Source organism: Scyliorhinus torazame, chromosome 6, assembly GCF_047496885.1.
Source record: "Scyliorhinus torazame isolate Kashiwa2021f chromosome 6, sScyTor2.1, whole genome shotgun sequence".
NCBI lineage: Eukaryota > Metazoa > Chordata > Chondrichthyes > Carcharhiniformes > Scyliorhinidae > Scyliorhinus > Scyliorhinus torazame.
Window position 1 is genome coordinate 196,460,984 of NC_092712.1, and position 20,036 is coordinate 196,481,019.

The 20,036-nt window shown below is 53.9% G+C and overlaps 1 protein-coding gene across 5 annotated transcripts in view; it reads right to left on the reverse strand.

Annotated features, from left to right (window-relative positions):
* igf2bp3 (insulin-like growth factor 2 mRNA binding protein 3) overlaps window positions 1-20,036 on the reverse strand; it is a 198,141-nt gene that overhangs the window by 148,169 nt on the left and 29,936 nt on the right. For all 5 annotated transcript variants that reach the window (XM_072509245.1, XM_072509244.1, XM_072509248.1 and 2 more), the window contains one exon: window positions 16,094-16,142. In XM_072509245.1, the coding sequence (XP_072365346.1) occupies window positions 16,094-16,142 (49 nt within the window). The remainder of the gene's footprint in view (window positions 1-16,093; window positions 16,143-20,036) is intronic.

Consider the following 20,036-nt stretch of genomic DNA (forward strand, 5'->3'; position numbering starts at 1 on the left):
GGCAACGAGAGAGGGAGGGCAACGAGGGGAGCGAGAGGGCAACGAGGGGAGCGAGAGGGCACGAGGGGAGCGACGAGGGCAACGAGGGGAGCGAGAGGGCAACGAGGGGAGCGAGAGGGCAACGAGGGGAGCGAGAGGGCAACGAGGGGAGCGAGAGGGCAACGAGGGGAGCGAGAGGGCACGAGGGGAGCGAGAGGGCAACAGAGGGGAGCGAGAGGGCAACGAGGGAGCGAGAGGGCAACGAGGGGAGCGAGAGGGCAACGAGGGGAGCGTGAGGGCAACGAGGGGAGCGAGAGGGCAACGAGGGAGCGAGAGGGCAACGAGGGGAGCGAGAGGGCAACGAGGGGAGCGAGAGGGCAACGAGGGGGAGCGAGAGGGCAACGAGGGGAGCGAGAGGGCAACGAGGGAGCGAGAGGGCAACGAGGGGAGCGAGAGGGCAACGAGGGGAGCGAGAGGGCAACGAGGGGAGCGAGAGGGCAACGAGGGAGCGAGAGGGCAACGAGGGGAGCGAGAGGGGGAGGGGCGCGAGAGGGGGAGCGAGAGGGGGGAGGGGGGGCGACGGGGGGGGAGCGAGGGGGGATGGGCGCGAGGGGAGGGGGGGGCGAGGGGGGGGAGGGCGAGGGGGGGGAGGGCGAGGGGGGGGGGGAGGGCGAGGGGGGGGAGGGCGAGGGGGGGGAGGGCGAGGGGGGGGAGGGCGAGGGGGGGGGGGCGAGGGGGGGGGGAGGGCGAGGGGGGGGGAGGGCGAGGGGGGGGGGAGGGCGAGGGGGGGAGGGCGAGGGGGCGGGAGGGAGAGGGGGGGGGGAGGGCGAGGGGGGGAGGGCGAGGGGGGGGAGGGCGAGGGGGGGGGAGGGCGAGGGGGGGGAGGGCGAGGGGGGGGGAGGGCGAGGGGGGGGGGAGGGCGAGAGGGGGAGGGCGAGAGGGGGAGGGCGAGGGGGAGGGCGAGGAGGGCGAGGGCGAGGGCGAGGCGAGGGGGAGGGGAGGGGGAGGGGAGGGGGGAGGGGAGGGGGAGGGGGAGGGCGAGGGGGAGGGAGAGGGGAGCGAGAGGGGGAGGGAGCGAGAGGGCGAGGGGGAGCGAGGGGGCGAGGGGGAGCGAGGGGGGAGGGCGACGGGGGGGGAGCGAGGGGGGGGGAGAGGGGAGGGGAGCGAGAGGGGGAGGGGAGCGAGAGGGGAGCGAGAGGGGAGCGAGAGGGGGAGGGGAGCGAGAGGGGAGCGAGAGGGAGCGAGAGGGGGAGGGGAGGAGAGGGGAGCGAGAGGGGAGCGAGAGGGGAGCGAGAGGGGAGCGAGAGGGGAGCGAGAGGGGAGCGAGAGGGGAGGAGAGGGGAGCGAGAGGGAGCGAGAGTGGGAGCGAGAGGGGAGCGAGAGGGGAGCGAGAGGGGAGCGAGAGGGGAGCGAGAGGGGAGCGAGAGGGGAGCGAGAGGGGAGCGAGAGGGGAGCGAGAGGGGAGCGAGAGGGGAGCGAGAGGGGAGCGAGAGGGGAGCGAGGAGGGGAGCGAGAGGGGAGCGAGAGGGGAGCGAGAGGGGAGCGAGAGGGGAGCGAGAGGGGAGCGAGAGGGGAGCGAGAGGGGAGCGAGAGGGGAGCGAGAGGGGAGCGAGAGGGGAGCGAGAGGGGAGCGAGAGGGGAGCGAGAGGGGAGCGAGAGGGGAGCGAGAGGGGAGCGAGAGGGGAGCGAGAGGGAGCGAGAGGGGAGCGAGAGGGGAGCGAGAGGGAGAAGCGAGAGGGGAGCGAGAGGGGAGCGAGAGGGGAGCGAGAGGGAGCGAGAGGGGAGCGAGAGGGGAGCGAGAGGGGAGCGAGAGGGGAGCGAGAGGGGGAGGGGGAGGGGGGGAGCAGAGGGGAGCGAGAGGGGAGCGAGAGGGGGAGGGCGAGGGGGGGGGGGAGGGCGAGGGGGGGGGGAGGGCGAGGGGGGGGGGGAGGGCGAGGGGGGGGGGGGAGGGCGAGGGGGGGGAGGGCGAGAGGGGGGGGGCGAGAGGGGGGGGGGGGAGGGCGAGAGGGGGGGGGGGAGGGCGAGAGGGGAGGGGGGAGCGAGAGGGGGAGCGAGAGGGGGGAGCGAGAGGGGGGAGCGAGAGGGGGGGAGCGAGAGGGGGGGAGCGAGAGGGGGGGGAGCGAGAGAGGGGGGAGCGAGAGGGGGGGAGCGAGAGGGGGGGGAGCGAGAGGGGGGGAGCGAGAGGGGGGGGAGCGAGAGGGGGGGAGCGAGAGGGGGGGAGCGAGAGGGGGGGAGCGAGAGGGGGGGAGCGAGAGGGGGGGAGCGAGAGGGGGGGAGCGAGAGGGGGGGAGCGAGAGGGGGGGAGCGAGAGGGGGGGAGCGAGAGGGGGGGGAGCGAGAGGGGGGAGCGAGAGGGGGGGAGCGAGAGGGGGGAGCGAGAGGGGGGGAGCGAGAGGGGGGGAGCGAGAGGGGGGGAGCGAGAGGGGGGGAGCGAGAGGGGGGGAGCGAGAGGGGGGGAGCGAGAGGGGGGGAGGCGAGAGGGGGGGAGCGAGAGGGGGGAGCGAGAGGGGGGGGAGCGAGAGGGGGGGAGCGAGAGGGGGGGAGCGAGAGGGGGGGAGCGAGAGGGGGGAGCGAGAGGGGGGAGCGAGAGGGGGGGAGCGAGAGGGGGGGAGCGAGAGGGGGGGAGCGAGAGGGGGGGAGCGAGAGGGGGGGAGCGAGAGGGGGGGAGCGAGAGGGGGGGAGCGAGAGGGGGGAGCGAGAGGGGGGGAGCGAGAGGGGGGGAGCGAGAGGGGGGGAGCGAGAGGGGGGGAGCGAGAGGGGGGGAGCGAGAGGGGGGCAGCGAGAGGGGGGGAGCGAGAGGGGGGGAGCGAGAGGGGGGGAGCGAGAGGGGGGCAGCGAGAGGGGGGGAGCGAGAGGGGGGGAGCGAGAGGGGGGGGAGCGAGAGGGGGGGAGCGAGAGGGGGGGAGCGAGAGGGGGGGAGCGAGAGGGGGGGGAGCGAGAGGGGGGAGCGAGAGGGGGGGAGCGAGAGGGGGGGAGCGAGAGGGGGGGAGCGAGAGGGGGGGAGCGAGAGGGGGGAGCGAGAGGGGGGGAGCGAGAGGGGGGGAGCGAGAGGGGGGAGCGAGAGGGGGGGAGCGAGAGGGGGGGGAGCGAGAGGGGGGGAGCGAGAGGGGGGGAGCGAGAGGGGGGGAGCGAGAGGGGGGGAGCGAGAGGGGGGAGCGAGAGGGGGGGAGCGAGAGGGGGGGAGCGAGGAGGGGGGAGCGAGAGGGGGGGAGCGAGAGGGGGGGAGCGAGAGGGGGGGAGCGAGAGGGGGGGAGCGAGAGGGGGGGAGCGAGAGGGGGGGAGCGAGAGGGGGGGAGCGAGAGGGGGGAGCGAGAGGGGGGGAGCGAGAGGGGGGGGAGCGAGAGGGGGGGAGCGAGAGGGGGGGAGCGAGAGGGGGGGAGCGAGAGGGGGGGAGCGAGAGGGGGGAGCGAGAGGGGGGGAGGAGAGGGGGGAGCGAGAGGGGGGGAGCGAGAGGGGGGGAGCGAGAGGGGGGGAGCGAGAGGGGGGGAGCGAGAGGGGGGGAGCGAGAGGGGGGGAGCGAGGGGGGGAGCGAGAGGGGGGAGCGAGAGAGGGGGGGAGCGAGAGGGGGGGAGCGAGAGGGGGGGAGCGAGAGGGGGGGAGCGAGAGGGGGGGAGCGAGAGGGGGGGAGCGAGAGGGGGGGGAGCGAGAGGGGGGGAGCGAGAGGGGGGGGAGCGAGAGGGGGGGAGCGAGAGGGGGGGAGCGAGAGGGGGGAGCGAGAGGGGGGAGCGAGAGGGGGGGAGCGAGAGGGGGGGAGCGAGAGGGGGGGAGCGAGAGGGGGGGAGCGAGAGGGGGGGAGCGAGAGGGGGGGAGCGAGAGGGGGGGGAGCGAGAGGGGGGGAGCGAGAGGGGGGGAGCGAGAGGGGGGGAGCGAGAGGGGGGAGCGAGAGGGGGGGAGCGAGAGGGGGGGAGCGAGAGGGGGGGAGCGAGAGGGGGGGAGCGAGAGGGGGGGGAGCGAGAGGGGGGGAGCGAGAGGGGGGGAGCGAGAGGGGGGGAGCGAGAGGGGGGGAGCGAGAGGGGGGAGCGAGAGGGGGGGAGCGAGAGGGGGGGAGCGAGAGGGGGGAGCGAGAGGGGGGGAGCGAGAGGGGGGGAGCGAGAGGGGGGGAGCGAGAGGGGGGGAGCGAGAGGGGGGAGCGAGAGGGGGGGAGCGAGAGGGGGGAGCGAGAGGGGGGGAGCGAGAGGGGGGAGCGAGAGGGGGGGAGCGAGAGGGGGGGAGCGAGAGGGGGGGAGCGAGAGGGGGGGAGCGAGAGGGGGGGAGCGAGAGGGGGGGAGCGAGAGGGGGGGAGCGAGAGGGGGGGAGCGAGAGGGGGGAGCGAGAGGGGGGGAGCGAGAGGGGGGAGCGAGAGGGGGGGAGCGAGAGGGGGGAGCGAGAGGGGGGGAGCGAGAGGGGGGGAGCGAGAGGGGGGGAGCGAGAGGGGGGAGCGAGAGGGGGGGAGCGAGAGGGGGGGAGCGAGAGGGGGGGGAGCGAGAGGGGGGGAGCGAGAGGGGGGGAGCGAGAGGGGGGGAGCGAGAGGGGGAGCGAGAGGGGGGGGAGCGAGAGGGGGGGAGCGAGAGGGGGGGAGCGAGAGGGGGGGAGCGAGGGGGGGAGCGAGAGGGGGGGAGCGAGAGGGGGGGAGCGAGAGGGGGGGAGCGAGAGGGGGGAGGAGAGGGGGGAGCGAGAGGGGGGGAGCGAGAGGGGGGAGCGAGAGGGGGGGAGCGAGAGGGGGGAGGAGAGGGGGGGAGGAGAGGGGGGGAGGGAGAGGGGGGGGAGCGAGAGGGGGGGGAGCGAGAGGAGGGAGGGGGGAGCGAGAGGGGGGGAGCGAGAGGGGGGGAGCGAGAGGGGGGGAGCGAGAGGGGGGGAGCGAGAGGGGGGGAGCGAGAGGGGGGGAGCGAGAGGGGGGAGCGAGAGGGGGGGAGCGAGAGGGGGGGAGCGAGAGGGGGGAGCGAGAGGGGGGGGAGCGAGAGGGGGGGAGCGAGAGGGGGGGAGCGAGAGGGGGGGAGCGAGAGGGGGGGAGCGAGAGGGGGGGAGCGAGAGGGGGGGAGCGAGAGGGGGGGAGCGAGAGGGGGGGAGCGAGAGGGGGGGAGCGAGAGGGGGGGAGCGAGAGGGGGGAGCGAGAGGGGGGAGCGAGAGGGGGGGAGCGAGAGGGGGGGAGCGAGAGGGGGGGAGCGAGAGGGGGGAGCGAGAGGGGGGGAGCGGAGAGGGGGGGAGCGAGAGGGGGGGAGCGAGAGGGGGGGAGCGAGAGGGGGGGAGCGAGAGGGGGGGAGCGAGAGGGGGGGAGCGAGAGGGGGGGGAGCGAGAGGGGGGAGCGAGAGGGGGGGAGCGAGAGGGGGGGAGCGAGAGGGGGGGAGCGAGAGGGGGGGAGCGAGAGGGGGGGAGCGAGAGGGGGGGAGCGAGAGGGGGGGAGCGAGAGGGGGGGAGCGAGAGGGGGGGAGCGAGAGGGGGGGGAGCGAGAGGGGGGGAGCGAGAGGGGGGGAGCGAGAGGGGGGGAGCGAGAGGGGGGAGCGAGAGGGGGGGAGCGAGAGGGGGGGAGCGAGAGGGGGGGAGCGAGAGGGGGGAGCGAGAGGGGGGGAGCGAGAGGGGGGAGCGAGAGGGGGGGAGCGAGAGGGGGGGAGCGAGAGGGGGGGAGCGAGAGGGGGGGAGCGAGAGGGGGGGAGCGAGAGGGGGGGAGCGAGAGGGGGGGAGCGAGAGGGGGGAGCGAGAGGGGGGGAGCGAGAGGGGGGGAGCGAGAGGGGGGGAGCGAGAGGGGGGGAGCGAGAGGGGGGGAGCGAGAGGGGGGGGAGCGAGAGGGGGGGAGCGAGAGGGGGGAGCGAGAGGAGGGGAGCGAGAGGGGGGGAGCGAGAGGGGGGGAGCGAGAGGGGGGGAGCGAGAGGGGGGGAGCGAGAGGGGGGGAGCGAGAGGGGGGGAGCGAGAGGGGGGGAGCGAGAGGGGGAGCGAGAGGGGGAGCGAGAGGGGGAGCGAGAGGGGGAGCGAGAGGGGAGCGAGAGGGGGAGCGAGAGGGGGAGCGAGAGGGGGAGGGGGGCGAGGGGGAGCGAGGGGGAGGGCGACGGGGGGGGAGCGAGGGGGGGAGCGAGAGGGGTGGGTGAGGGGGGAGGGCGAGGGGGGGAGTGCGAGGGGGGGGAAGGGCGAGGGGGAGCGAGAGGGGGAGCGAGAGGGGAGGAGAGGGGGGAGGGGAGCGAGAGGGGGAGGGAGCGAGAGGGGGAGGGGAGCGAGAGGGGGAGGGGAGCGAGAGGGGAGCGAGAGGGGAGGGGGGCGAGGGGGAGCGAGGGGGAGGGCGACGGGGGGGAGCGAGGGGGGGGGAGCGAGAGGGGTGGGTGAGGGGGGAGGGCGAGGGGGGGAGTGCGAGGGGGGGAAGGGCGAGGGGGAGCGAGAGGGGAGCGAGAGGGGAGGAGAGGGGGAGGGGAGCGAGAGGGGGAGCGAGAGGGGAGCGAGAGGGGAGGGGAGCGAGAGGGGGAGGGGAGCGAGAGGGGGAGGGGAGCGAGAGGGGGAGGGGAGCGAGAGGGGGAGGGGGGCGAGGGGGGAGCGAGGGGGAGGGCGACGGGGGGGGAGCGAGGGGGGGAGCGAGAGGGGTGGGTGAGGGGGAGTGCGAGGGGGAGTGCGAGAGGGGGAGCGAGAGGGGGAGCGAGAGGGGGAGCGAGAGGGGGAGCGAGAGGGGGAGCGAGAGGGGGAGCGAGAGGGGGAGCGAGAGGGGGAGCGAGAGGGGGAGCGAGAGGGGGAGCGAGAGGGGGGAGCGAGGGGGAGCGAGAGGGGGAGCGAGAGGGGGAGCGAGAGGGGGAGCGAGAGGGGGAGCGAGAGGGGGAGCGAGAGGGGAGCGGAGAGCGAGAGGGGGAGCGAGAGGGGGAGCGAGAGGGGGAGCGAGAGGGGGAGCGAGAGGGGGAGCGAGAGGGGGAGGGGAGCGAGAGGGGGAGGGGAGCGAGAGGGGGAGGGGAGCGAGAGGGGGAGGGGAGCGAGAGGGGGGAGCGAGAGGGGGGGAGCGAGAGGGGGGGAGCGAGAGGGGGGGAGCGAGAGGGGGGGGGAGCGAGAGGGGGGGAGCGAGAGGGGGGGAGCGAGAGGGGGGGGAGCGAGAGGGGGGGAGCGAGAGGGGGGGAGCGAGAGGGGGGAGCGAGAGGGGGGGAGCGAGAGGGGGGGAGCGAGGAGGGGAGGAGCGCGAGAGGGGGGAGCGAGAGGGGGGGAGCGCGAGAGGGGGGGAGCGAGAGGGGGGGAACGAGAGGGGGGAACGAGAGGGGAACGAGAGGGGGAACGAGAGGGGGAACGAGAGGGGGAACGAGGGGAGCGAGGCGGGGAGCGAGGGCGAGGCAGGGAGCGAGAGCGAGGCAGGGAGCGAGAGCGAGAGAGGGAGCGAGAGCGAGGCAGAGAGAGAGAGAGAGAGAGAGAGAGAGGACAGAGAGACAGAGAGGCAGAGAGAGAGAGAGAGAGAGAGAGAGAGAGAGAGAGGCAGAGAGAGAGGCAGAGAGAGAGGCAGAGAGAGAGGCAGAGAGAGAGGCAGAGAGAGAGGCAGAGAGAGAGGCAGAGAGAGAGGCAGAGAGAGAGGCAGAGAGAGAGGCAGAGAGAGAGAGAGAGGCAGAGAGAGAGAGAGGCAGAGAGAGAGAGAGAGGCAGAGAGAGAGAGGCAGAGGAGAGAGAGAGAGAGAGAGAGGCAGAGAGAGAGAGAGAGGCAGAGAGAGAGGCAGAGAGAGAGAGAGAGAGGCAGAGAGAGAGAGAGAGAGGCAGAGAGAGAGAGAGGCAGAGAGAGAGAGAGAGAGAGGCAGAGAGAGAGAGAGAGAGAGAGAGGCAGAGAGAGGGACAGACAGACAGAGAGGGACAGACAGACAGAGAGGGACAGACAGACAGAGAGGGACAGACAGAGAGAGGGACAGACAGAGAGAGGGACAGACAGAGAGAGGGACAGACAGACAGAGAGGGACAGACAGACAGAGAGGACAGAGAGGGACAGACAGACAGAGAGGGACAGAGAGGGACAGACAGAGAGGGACAGAGAGGGACAGACAGACAGAGAGGGACAGACAGACAGAGAGGGACAGACAGACAGAGAGAGACAGAGAGAGAGACAGACAGCGAGAGAGAGAGAGAGATAAGGAGAGTGAGGGGGGGGGGGAAGAGAGAGAGAGAGAGAGAGAGAGAGAGAAGAGAGAGAGAGAGAGAGAGAGAAAAAGTGAAAAAAAAAAGAGTCCAGCCATGGTGGTAAGTGGGCTGGGTGGAGTGTGATTAGAGACGGCTTCATTTGGATTAATTCATTGGGGCAAACAAGACCACATGAGACAGCAAAGTCAAGAGGGTGCCTGTGAATATGGGTTAGGGAGTTTAAATGTGGGAGAGATTTAGTTAAGATAAAGAGGGCAGTCAAATCAGAGGGAGGTTGTCCATTCTCCCAGTGTCAATGTGGATCTCACCCCTACAACCCACAAAGATGTGAACTGACCACACTAAATTGCCCCAAATTGGAAAAAAAAAGAGAATTCACTACTAGAAATTTATGGAGGGGGGAAAACTCATGAGCATGACAAGGAAAGAGTTGAGATGTTAATTACAGAGGACAGGAAGCTCTTCAGTGAGGAAGGAAAGCAGTGAAGACATCTCAGATTTTTTTTAAAATACCATATTTGGAAGAGTCGGAGAAAATTATGATTTTGAAAGGAGGCAAGGGAAGTGGAACAATGAGAAATGCACAAAGGAGAAAGGCGTCTCGTGCTGAGCATCAAACCATCACCATCACCATTAGGGCAGCACAGTAGCATTGTGGATAGCACAATTGCTTCACAGCTCCAGGGTTCCAGGTTCGATTCCGGCTTGGGTCACTGGCCGTGCGGAGTCTGCACATCCTCCCAGTGTATGTGTGGGTTTCCTCCGGGTGCTCCGGTTTCCTCCCACAGTCCAAAGATGTGCAGGTAAGGTGGATTGGCCATGCTAAATTGCCCTTCATGTCCAAAATTGCCCTTAGTGTTGGGTAGGGTTACTGGGCTATGGGGATAGGGTGGAGGTGTGGACCTTGGGTAGGATGCTCTTTCCAAGAGCCGGTGCAGACTAGATGGGCCGAATGGCCTCCTTCTGCACTGTAAATTCTATGTAAATTACAGTCTTTATGAGGCAAATGGAATTTATAGCCAAGCAAGTAGGCTTCATCATTGAGAAATGTGTCATCTTCCCAAGACAGGTTTCTATCAAATCTTCATATGGATGCATTCATCCACAATAAGTTAATAGTAAGGGTATATTCAAAAGTGCACAGATATTCTGCAGGAAAATGCATAGAGCTGTTGTGCGAGCGGATTCATTGCAGAGTCGACATGGTCAGCGATGGGAGGGATAAATGGGACAGGAAGGAGACGGTCAAGATTAGCCCTCAACCGACTATTGAAAAGTCCAGATAATAAGAGTGTGTAAATCTAGACGACAACAAGATAGTTTTATAACCTTCAAGTTAATACGTTTACTGATCAGCTGGGTACAAGTTCCACAGAAATTAAAAGACAGGCTGTAAGTTAACATTGTTGCACCAATCCAAATAAATAATTTCTCAATTCCATGTCCAGGGCAGGTATGCAGAAACAGCTGACACTACAGCTCATCTATTTAAGCCTACATCAATTTTCCCAAAATAATATGTTACAGCAAAAGAACACGTACACCAAAATTAAAACAGAAGGGCAGAATAAGGAACTAAGAACAGACATTTCCTTATCTATTCCCACATCCGACCAGTCTCAGGACAAACTTGTAAAGAACCATATTTACAGATTCTTGGGCCTTAATCTTGTTGCATCTGTGGGCAAGGGAAATAAGAAAATGTTCCATACTTTTCAGGATCTCGGTCCAAAATTCAGAAGGCACTTCAGGTTTATTTTCTTCCCTGTAATGATGTATAAATAATTCTATGATGAACCTTTGCAGAAATGGAATGGTTTGAATATCAAAACATTAAGCCCAAGTCAAATCAAAGCTATAGTCAAAGAAAACTATGATGGCATAGGAAAGAGGAAACCTAATTTCTCATCTTTCTATTGAAAACATCTGCATCTTAAGATTTTTCAGAGATGTATCTTACCCCCTTTTTTTCACCAATATACCCTGGATGTCAAGCTAGGTTTCTCAAAGCAACCTTGTGAAGGAAAACAGAATACAAGTGATATAACAAAAAGAAGAGCAGATAAATGTGATTCAGGACGATTTGCTCATGTGTGAATCATTTAAGATGGCAGAGGAGGTTGGGAAGGCAATTAACAAGGCAATATGGAATCTGGGGCAGAGTACAAATGCACGGATATGGTAATGAACCTATGTAAAACACTGGTTTGACCACAACATGGATTACTGGTTTCAATTCTGATTGTTGCATTTTAGGAAGGCTGTGACGGCTCCTGAGAGAGGGTGCAGAGAAGATTTACTAGAAGGATTCCAGGGATGAAGACAGTTATGTTTTCATCGACCTCAGTCCGTCATAGCTCCATCATAGTCATGCTTTATACATCGATGCAGTATGGAGGGATTGTGGTTTTGTTAAATGTTACCTTAAGGATAATGTATTAAAACTATGCACCCATCCACATTCTCAGGTGGGCGCAAAATCTGTCTGTTTTATCTGAAATAAAAGCAGGATGTTCTCCTCATGTTAAGTCCAATATTCACTCTTCAAACCATACCAGCAAAAAATAATGGTTTTGTTCGTGGGATCTGCTGCTCAGATTGGAATCATGGAATTTTGCAATGCAGGAGGGAGTCATTTTGCCCATGCGACCTGTGGTGGGTCTTTGAAAGAGTTGTCCAATTTGCCCCATACGGTTTCCTGTAACCATGTATATTAATCCTCTGCAGATAGGCTTTATTGCTTTTTGAAAGCAAATAATTAGCCAAAATTGTTCATTGATTCACCTGGAATAAAAGTATAGTTATGAAGAAAAAGGCAGAGCAATAGGACTGGAGTAGAGAAGATCAAAAGGACATTGAATGATGGTTTTAAAATTGATGGCTGATTTTGATACGAAAGGGAAAGACTACTAGGCTTTCACACAGTTTAAAACCTTCATATAAATCAGGGCTACACGAAGAACACTACCACCACTACTAGACCGGTAATTTAATATTAACTTGATTAAGTAGGTCTTATCCTGGTTTATACAAATTATTAGAATTCATGCTCAAATCTCAAGAGAAAGATCCAGCAATGATACTTGTTGCTCAATTCTTCATATTCAGGTGTGGAAGGGAAATTAATGAGTTACCAATTTAGAAGCATGCTGGGAATATTAACTATATTTTAACACTGCTTTTGAGCGAAAATAAGGAGGTCAAGTAATATAAACCAAATACTGCTTAGTATGTGGTACTGGCCTTATTATGATAATAAGTTGTTCTTCCGAAGGACAACCAACTGCATACACGAATTGTTTTTAAACCAAAGGCAAAACATTCATATATCCTCTTGCGTATGTTCTGAAGCTTTATCTCTTCAAAGTTGTTTATTTCAACCTATAAATATAATGTTTTTTGACTGCATAACTCAGAGTGCAGTGCCTTGGCTTTGCAGCTGAACCACTCTCTCTCCACAAGTATATTTGTGCAAATAAATTTCCTTAAATCGAACCTCGAGGAATTTGTCTTTATTATGATTTCCACGACATCAGGAGAAAAAGGGGAAAGAAAATGGCTGAGGGTGTGAAATAAAATAGGAGAGATAATCGAGCAAAACTGAGGTTAATAGGGTTCAAGGGGGAAGTCCTCAATTGGTTGGAGTCATACCCAAACAAGGTGTTAGTTCTGGTCACTGGAGTTCAAATTGATCAATAATCCACAGTTACAAGAGTTACTACTAAGTGCAACATCTTCACAGACTTCCCTCCTCCCGCTTATTCACTGATAACTCACGTGTTTAGATCCATTTCTCCTCGAGGCAACAATGACCAAGAGCTCTCCGCATCAGCACTGTGAAAGGCCAACTGCAATGTCAACTAGTCACATCCTCAGAGAAAAGCCTTTTCCAGCACGTTTCACAACAGCCTATACTTATATAACGTCTTTTAACATAATACAACTTCAAGGCACTTGAACTGCAGTATATTTCAAATTACTTTACAGTCAATGAAGTACCAGTGCAAGGATCAAGGTTCATCAGCTGGGTAATGGAACACTCACCACTTGCATAGATTGGCATAGCCACAATAGGATTTGGAAGGTTGACACTATCCAGGAGAGCGCAATCTACCCAATTAACACCCCATCATTGGGCACAGCATCCATCCCTCCGCCAGTGGCATACTGCAGCTGCATCATGCAATATTTATAGGGTACACTGCAGCAATTCACCAAGCTTACTTCAACACCTTCAAGCTTCCACCCTCTATAATCAGACTACAATGTCATTAGAACACCATTTCATCCAATTCAGACACCATTCTCACTTCACTGTCCTTGCGTTATAACTAGGTCAAAAATCCTGGAATTCACTACCAACATTATGATACGAGAACCATCACCACAAGTAGCACTGTAATTCAAAGAGACCGTCCACCACCAACTTCATTGGACACTAAACATGACCTTGCCAAAATACATTAGAACAAATGTAAAAAAAAGGATAAGGTTGTAGATTCAGATAGAATAACCTTGTATTAAGACAATACTTTATATTCTTCAAAGTTATGTCCATTTATTATGTCGCATACATACAGACAAGGGTGGGTCAAGCAAAAAAGAAACTTTCACGAGGAAGGAAGTCATGCCCAAGTGCATAAAGAGAAAGACATGTATGAATACAAAGGGGAGGCACCAGCACAAAAATGGAGAGGTTGACATATGCAAAAATGACAGAAGCATGCACACACCAAAAGAAACATACAAATAAAATGAACACAAATAAAATGAACACACAGACCTTTGTTCTTTTTCTATTTGGGTTCAAACAACAAAATAGGGAAAGTTTCCAACAGATGAGCTGTGATCTTGTTGCTGGACCACCAGGAAAATACTCATTATTTTAAATCGGTGCAATCCAATTTAACAGGAGAATATCCATTTCTAAAAGGTTTTAAACCATGTGACATGAGTAAGTAGTGTGGTTCAATACAAGCTATCGGTGCAATCCAATTTAACAGAATTTCCATTTCTAAAAGGTTTTAAACCATGTGACATGAGTAACTAGTGTGTAGTTCAGTACAAGCTACTGAAACGCCCATGGAATTACATCATTGTAAAGGAAGAAAAAAAAAAAGTGCCCCCCTCATGTGCATTCTGAAGTACTGCAAAGAGAAATTAAGTGTACATAAATGCAACTGCCTTTTATTTCACAAACCAAGGTCCTACAAAAACAAATCAGAACTTATTAATAGATACAAAGGAGTAAAATCACTTTTGTTCAGTTTATTAAAAACAATGTGACATTTTGCAAATGTTCACCATGTAAAAGAAAACAGAAAAAACTCAGCTCAAACGTATCTGGATCTCAAATCCACGAAGATACTTTACAAAAGAGTCAATTCAAAACTTGATGAGCAAAGTCAGAGATTCTGTTTTACATAGTAAAGGCCTTGATGTACAGTTCAAATTTCTCCCTTCTCTCCTCAATTGTCAAACAATGCTGACAGTTTCTCCCCATAGATAGCTCACCTCTGATCTACATTTGAAACCTGAAAGCTTTTAGCTCCAGGTAGTTTATGCTACTGTTTTTTTATTACAAAACAGAAATCTTCACAAGACTGCAATGTTGCATTCATAAAATCACAATTGCATTACATATCCATGTGCAATGATTTGACCAGGGAAAAGGTCAAAAGACCATTATACCAAGCTAGCCAATTTTCTTTTCCATTGATAATCCCACTTACCTCATCATATACATGGATCCTGATCTCAATTAATACTATTCAATTTGGATGAAAAAAATTCTAACATTATGCGAGTACACACACAACTGTCTACTTTCTGTAGATTCAGTATTATTTCAAGTTTACAGCAAAGATGTGCCAGGGACTCATTGGTTTTAGAACAATAAGCAGTTCTTTCAATGAGCGATAGAGCACGTTCCTTCTCCTTCCAATGTCTAAACACTTCTGCCAAACTCTCTCAGAAAGCATCGCGCAGGAATCAATCAGTGACTGTTGTCAGGCAGAACACTGCCCTGGTCAATCCACAGTTGCCAGCCAACCAATTCAACTGACTACCTTCAAAGCTGGTTTCGAAGACTCACTCAGTGCTGAGGAGTCTGTTTACCCGCTCCAAAATCCAAAACCTAGAAACACATTGTCCTGACAAGCACAAACCAAAAATAAATGAAAGGAAATTGGGTTTGGATTAGTTTATTGTTGTGTGTATAGGAGGTATTTTTCTGCAAGCAGCTCAAACAGATAATTTAGTACAAGAAAATACATAATAGGGCAACACAAAATAAACAGGAAGGAAGGACTCTTACAATAAATCTTTTGAGGAGTTCAAATACTATTACTTCTTCCTCACATTGCTCAACATTCAAATTCATTATTCAAATTTGCTTTCCGAAATCCCATCATTGCTCTAAAGAACAATGCAACTTTCCCAAGAGTAGGCAATGAAAGTAGCATCCAGTATTCTAAATGAGGTTTGACTGTACAGAAACCATACCTTTTGATTTGTGCTCTGCTTCTACTAATGCATCCAATTTTTAAAAATTGACATGTAGTTATTAGTTTTGAAGTTACAAGTTTATCCCCTATCCACAATAGCCCCAAGCAACCCTTTTTTAAAGTCAAGGAGCAGGTAGTTAACACGTTGTTGGACTACTATAACCCGAGGCATGGACTAATAAGCTAGAGTTAATTTAAGTTTTAAACTCCGCCATGACAGTTTGGGAATTTGAATGAGTGAAAAAGAAATCTGGAAATAACATGCGTTAGCACTAAAAATGACAATGAAGTCAATGGGCATAAAAATTCAAGCACTTCACAATATCCTTTAGAAACCCATCATCTTTACCCAGTTCAGGATTTTGTGAACCCTTTCTTTATAACTGCCTTCTGAAGCAGGCTAGCAGTTACATCAACTACATAGGAATACCAAGGATAAGCAATAAATGCCAAAGTTAATAGTCCAAAAATATTTTCAATGCTGCTAAGATGAAAAAGTGTCCCATACTCCTTTTGATTCCTTATTCTCAGAAATATTTCACTCGCATTCTCATTCAATGTGGCTCCCAAGGACCATAAACCCTTTAGAATCCGGCTGCATTATTTACATTAACTCCTACCTTGGCATCATATGCATAGCTGGAAATTTAAATGACCATATGCTCACTCAAGACACATTATTAAAAAGCAAGACCATCCTCAATCTTGCAGTTTAATAGCTAGACAATTCCTTCTTTTTTTTTTAAATATAAATTTAGAGCACCTAATTCATTTTTTCCAATTAAGGAGCAATTTAGCACGGTCAATCCACCTACCCTGCACATCTTTGGGTTGTGGGGGCGAAACCCACGCAGACAGGGGGAGAATGTGCAAACTCCACACGGACAGTGACCCAGAGCCAGGATCGAACCTGGGACCTCGGCGCCGTGAGGCTACAGGGCTAACCCACTGCGCCACCATGCTGCCCTTAGCTAGACAATTTCTAACTTTTAAATCAAATTCCATCCTCTGCCACACTCCACATCTGACTTGTAATCTGACTGATGACCAGGTAAAGAATAAGTGCCCTAGCCATTTCACTAGGGAGTGCGCCATTCTCACCAACACCCAATGGGAAAATGCTGAAGGAGAAGGGGGCTTGCGCCACATTCTAATATGGTCAGCACTAAACCATATTTTAAATTGTTCTGAAATCTGGCATGAATAGGGTTGCCTGTCCCAGAGAAGCAGGGAACCATTTCAAATGCTCCTCCTGGCCCAACATAAGTGCCTTGGTTCTTCCCTGCCCCCATTTCAGACTTTTCTTATTTCCCCCTATTCCCTTGCTTAGTTCTACAGGATCCATTTCCATGTGTCAGAGAGGCAACTCGATTGACTCCTATCTCACTCGATTCACAAAAACCAGTGTTACCACCTCACTTCATTGCTGAAAAGTTCTAACGCATGTAACACAACTTGCTCAAATCCATAGTGTCCTTTTCATTTTGTTCTCACATTTACTAAATCTGAAAGGAATCTAAACATATATGTTACATATAAGTAGGGACACACTTACCTCCCACTGCAAGTGAGGGGGTATGTTCCTGATCTGAAGTTTCCGACTCCTGCGGCAAAAGGAAAGATAATTTGTGAAATAGGACAATGTAGCAAATAGGTTCTTTCCTTTTAAAATTTAAACTTATTGATGATTAAATACTTACAAATGAGGAAACGGTCCTTCCCACCACCCACCCCTCATGACATTAATGGGCAAGTTTAGCTCAGTTGGCTGGACAGCTCGTTCCTGATGCAGAGTAAGGCCAACTGCACAGGTTCAATTCCAGCTGAGGTTACTCATGAAGGCCCTCCTTCTCAACCTTGCTCCTCGCCCGAGGTGCGGTGATCCTCAGGTTAAATCACCACCAGTCAGCTCACCCCTTCAGGGGAAAAGCAGTCTTTGGTCATCTGGGACTATGGTGACTTTACTTAAAGTTCCGCATCATGTTTAAGATGGCACTTTATTCAGTGGACATGCCCAAGGTAACCAACGTAATCGGAAACCAATGGCATTCCAGTAGCCCAAAAGCCCAATATATAAATAACTTCTGTAGTCTTAGCCACATACTGAAAAGAGTCATTAATAGAGGTTTTTAAAATCAAAAAAGAAAAAGTAATTCAGAGTAGAAATCAGAAAATAAGTATGAGCTCAGGTGGCTGCAAAACTCTGAAAATGGATTGTTCCAAAATGAAAAAAAAAGTGTCATTATTTGCATCAAACTACAGAATTCTGCACAACTACAGAATTAATTCACAATATACCCCTGGGCCAAGAACAACCTCAATTAATCAGAGTTAAGGGAGGGTGGGATGGAAAAGTTTAATCACCATGATCGTAAGAAGAAAATAGGTTATTACTCTAGTAGAAGTATGCATGTCATTACTTAAATTTGGCAATTGTTTCTTTGTACATTAGCATTACTTTTGAAAAGGGGATACTCCCACCCTACCATGCAATATTCCAAATACACTCTTATGCTTCTCCACAAATGGAACTCTCACCACAAAATCTGGACTGTGATCAGTGGCAAATGATATAATCCAGTCAGTTGTACACCAATGCATCTTCCATGCTTTTATTGACAACTGAAGGACATGTTGCTTTGAACGTAAAAGGATTACATACTAACAGTGCTATTTAAAAAAATGATTCTTACCCAATATAATCCTGCAGAAATTTGTTTTATAAACTATCCTCCATTTCATGATTCATCTGCAACTGATCGACTCAATGTGCACACTTTGGTGATACCAGTTGGGGGTAGGATTGGGAACCTCCACAATGACAGCACGTGAATGCATAAAGCAACACAAAATATATTTTTAGCTATCAAGTCATTTAGCAATTTTCCTAACTCTAAATATCAAAAGCTTATTGAATGTTTCCCTTATTCTGCAACAAACAGGCTCAAAATTTAAAATTTCTAACCAGAATCTGATTTGGCACTTCATTCTAAGGAAGCCTCATTTAAGCCAATTCAACCATTTTCAATACAGCTTAAACATTTGCCTCAAGTTTGGGCTAACATTATTTTGTGGAAGTAGCAGGGAAGTGAGAAAGACAGGAAATAGAGTTTCACTGGAAGTAGGAAAGAGAGAGGGAAAAATGGTTCTAATGATATGCAATATTATCTCACCTTAAAAACATTGAAACCTTCACATGCACCAACTTGGAACTCAATAATGGATGTCAATATCTTTAAAATGTTTCAATCAGTAGCCATTAGAATTACAACCTTCTGAGAAATTCTAATTTCTAATTTGCCCCAAATTTGCTTAACAGTAAATCCAAATGAATGTCAACTGTTGAGGAATTTAGTTCTGCCACGTGGCAGAATCAATTTTACTGGCAGCCATTGCCCAAGTAAGATTTATCATTCAATACTTCAATTGTCTGCACCAGAAAAATCAAGTATCATTCACGAACAGCAAGTTGGTCAGCGTTTGAATGGGACACTAACTTTTCTTTTTTAAAAAGAGACCCTTTCTTAGAATCGGAAAACATGGAAACAGTTCATGGAGATGTTCAAAACAAAGCAGAAAATGTGACGACTAGAAATGCCTCTATCCTTAACATTCCCAAGATGAGTTTAGTATCATTATATTGGAAGAGAGATGAATACATGTTCTTCTCCAACAGGTGCCCTGATATTTTCAATGATCCTGGCATCAAAAGACATTACATGAATGGGGATCTGGTTAGCCTTGTTCGAGAGAATGAAAGAGTACCAGGGAATCGAAAATTAGAAACTAGCAGGAAAATAGCAGCCACTGAATCCTGTACCTTCTCAGTCCAGACTTCATCTGCAGCAAGTGCAGCAGAGACAGTCATGCCAGAGTAATGCTCCTAAGACATACCAGGTGAAGTTTAACAAGAGTTGACCACATTCATCATAGTTTGCCCGTATCCACCTATCTACCCACTATTTCTTGTGCCATGGTATCACTAAGCACTTTATAGCCAAGTGCATATACGCACTCCACCATTCATGTTCTGAAGTTTCTTTTCAATGCCCGTATCCACCTATCTACCCACTATTTCTTGTGCCATGGTATCACTAAGCACTTTATAGCCAAGTGCATATACGCACTCCACCATTCATGTTCTGAAGTTTCTTTTCAATGCTGTTCATTTGTAATATTCTCCAGTTCTAATGCAGTTATACCCAAAATATTGCATGTTCTCTCCAAAGATGCTATCCAAGTTTCCTACTTTCGTTTGTATATTTAATATAAAAGTAGTACTTTGCTTTCTCCTCGGTGTACAAAGGACCCCTGTTGTACCGTTAGTTATCCTTGTGTTTTGATTGCATCAATTTGCAACATGTTCAAAATACAGTGGTTCAAGTAGGCCAGGAATGTTCAGTAATACAGCAAATCCTCTGCAACAATTAACTTAGTAAAGACATAAATAATTTGCACGCTAAAGATATTTCAAGGTACAAAAGCCATAATTAACCATAAAAACATTCTTCACTTTATGAGTTCTGGGCTAGCCAACAATCACCAATATGCATTTCCCACTAACAGAATGACTATGAACTCAACGCAGAATCATTGAAACCTATTATGGTAACCTATCAGGCCAAATTTTGAACCCGATTAAAATTAGGAATCTTAAATCAAAGAATTGTCCACTTTAAATTAAACTACAGTCAGCTCCAGCAAATGGCTGCCGGGAATTCGGACTTGGCCAAGTTTGAATCTACAAACTCAGACTGGCTGCCTGTGCCTGCCCTGTCAATCGCCCATTAAGAGATCATCACACTCGATTGATACGCACTGGCCTATTGTCCGCAGCCTAGACTGAGCCAGACTCTCCTGCGCCCATAATTTCTGCTGTTACCTTATTTGGGAACAGATTAAGTGCAGACCACACCACCAGAGGTGGACACCGGTCAAACAGTCAACCAGACCATTGGGTGCCGAGACCCACTCCAGAGGCCCCATTGGCAGAAAGCAAGAGGAAATGGCAAAAGGGCACAAAGGGAGGGAGATAAAAACAGGCAAACGAGGCACATCAGCAGAGAAGACTCCAGACAAAGGCAATCAAGGCATCTGAGAATGAAGGAAAAAGCTGCCAGCAAGACTCACCTTCGTGACGATGAACCAGAGGGACTCAAGAATCAGACCCACAGTTCAATCAGGCCATCTTTGTGGATAGTATAACCAAATCTTGGGCGTTTCTAGTATTATATATTTTGGGTTAATTTGTGTATGGCCTTGTTGTCCTCGCTATTAAAAGACACTCAAGTAAAAACTTTACTGGTCGAAGTATCTGAGGTTTTACATTTACAACATACCTACTGTACAGGAGTTTCCTGAAAAAGCGGTCATGTTTAGTCCCAGGTCCCCATCACCCTGTACGGTCTTCATCTTCAAGCACCTACCCAACTCCCTTTTAAAATTATTTAGTGACTCAGCTGTTGCCATCTTTTCAGGTAGAGCATTTCATTGCATAT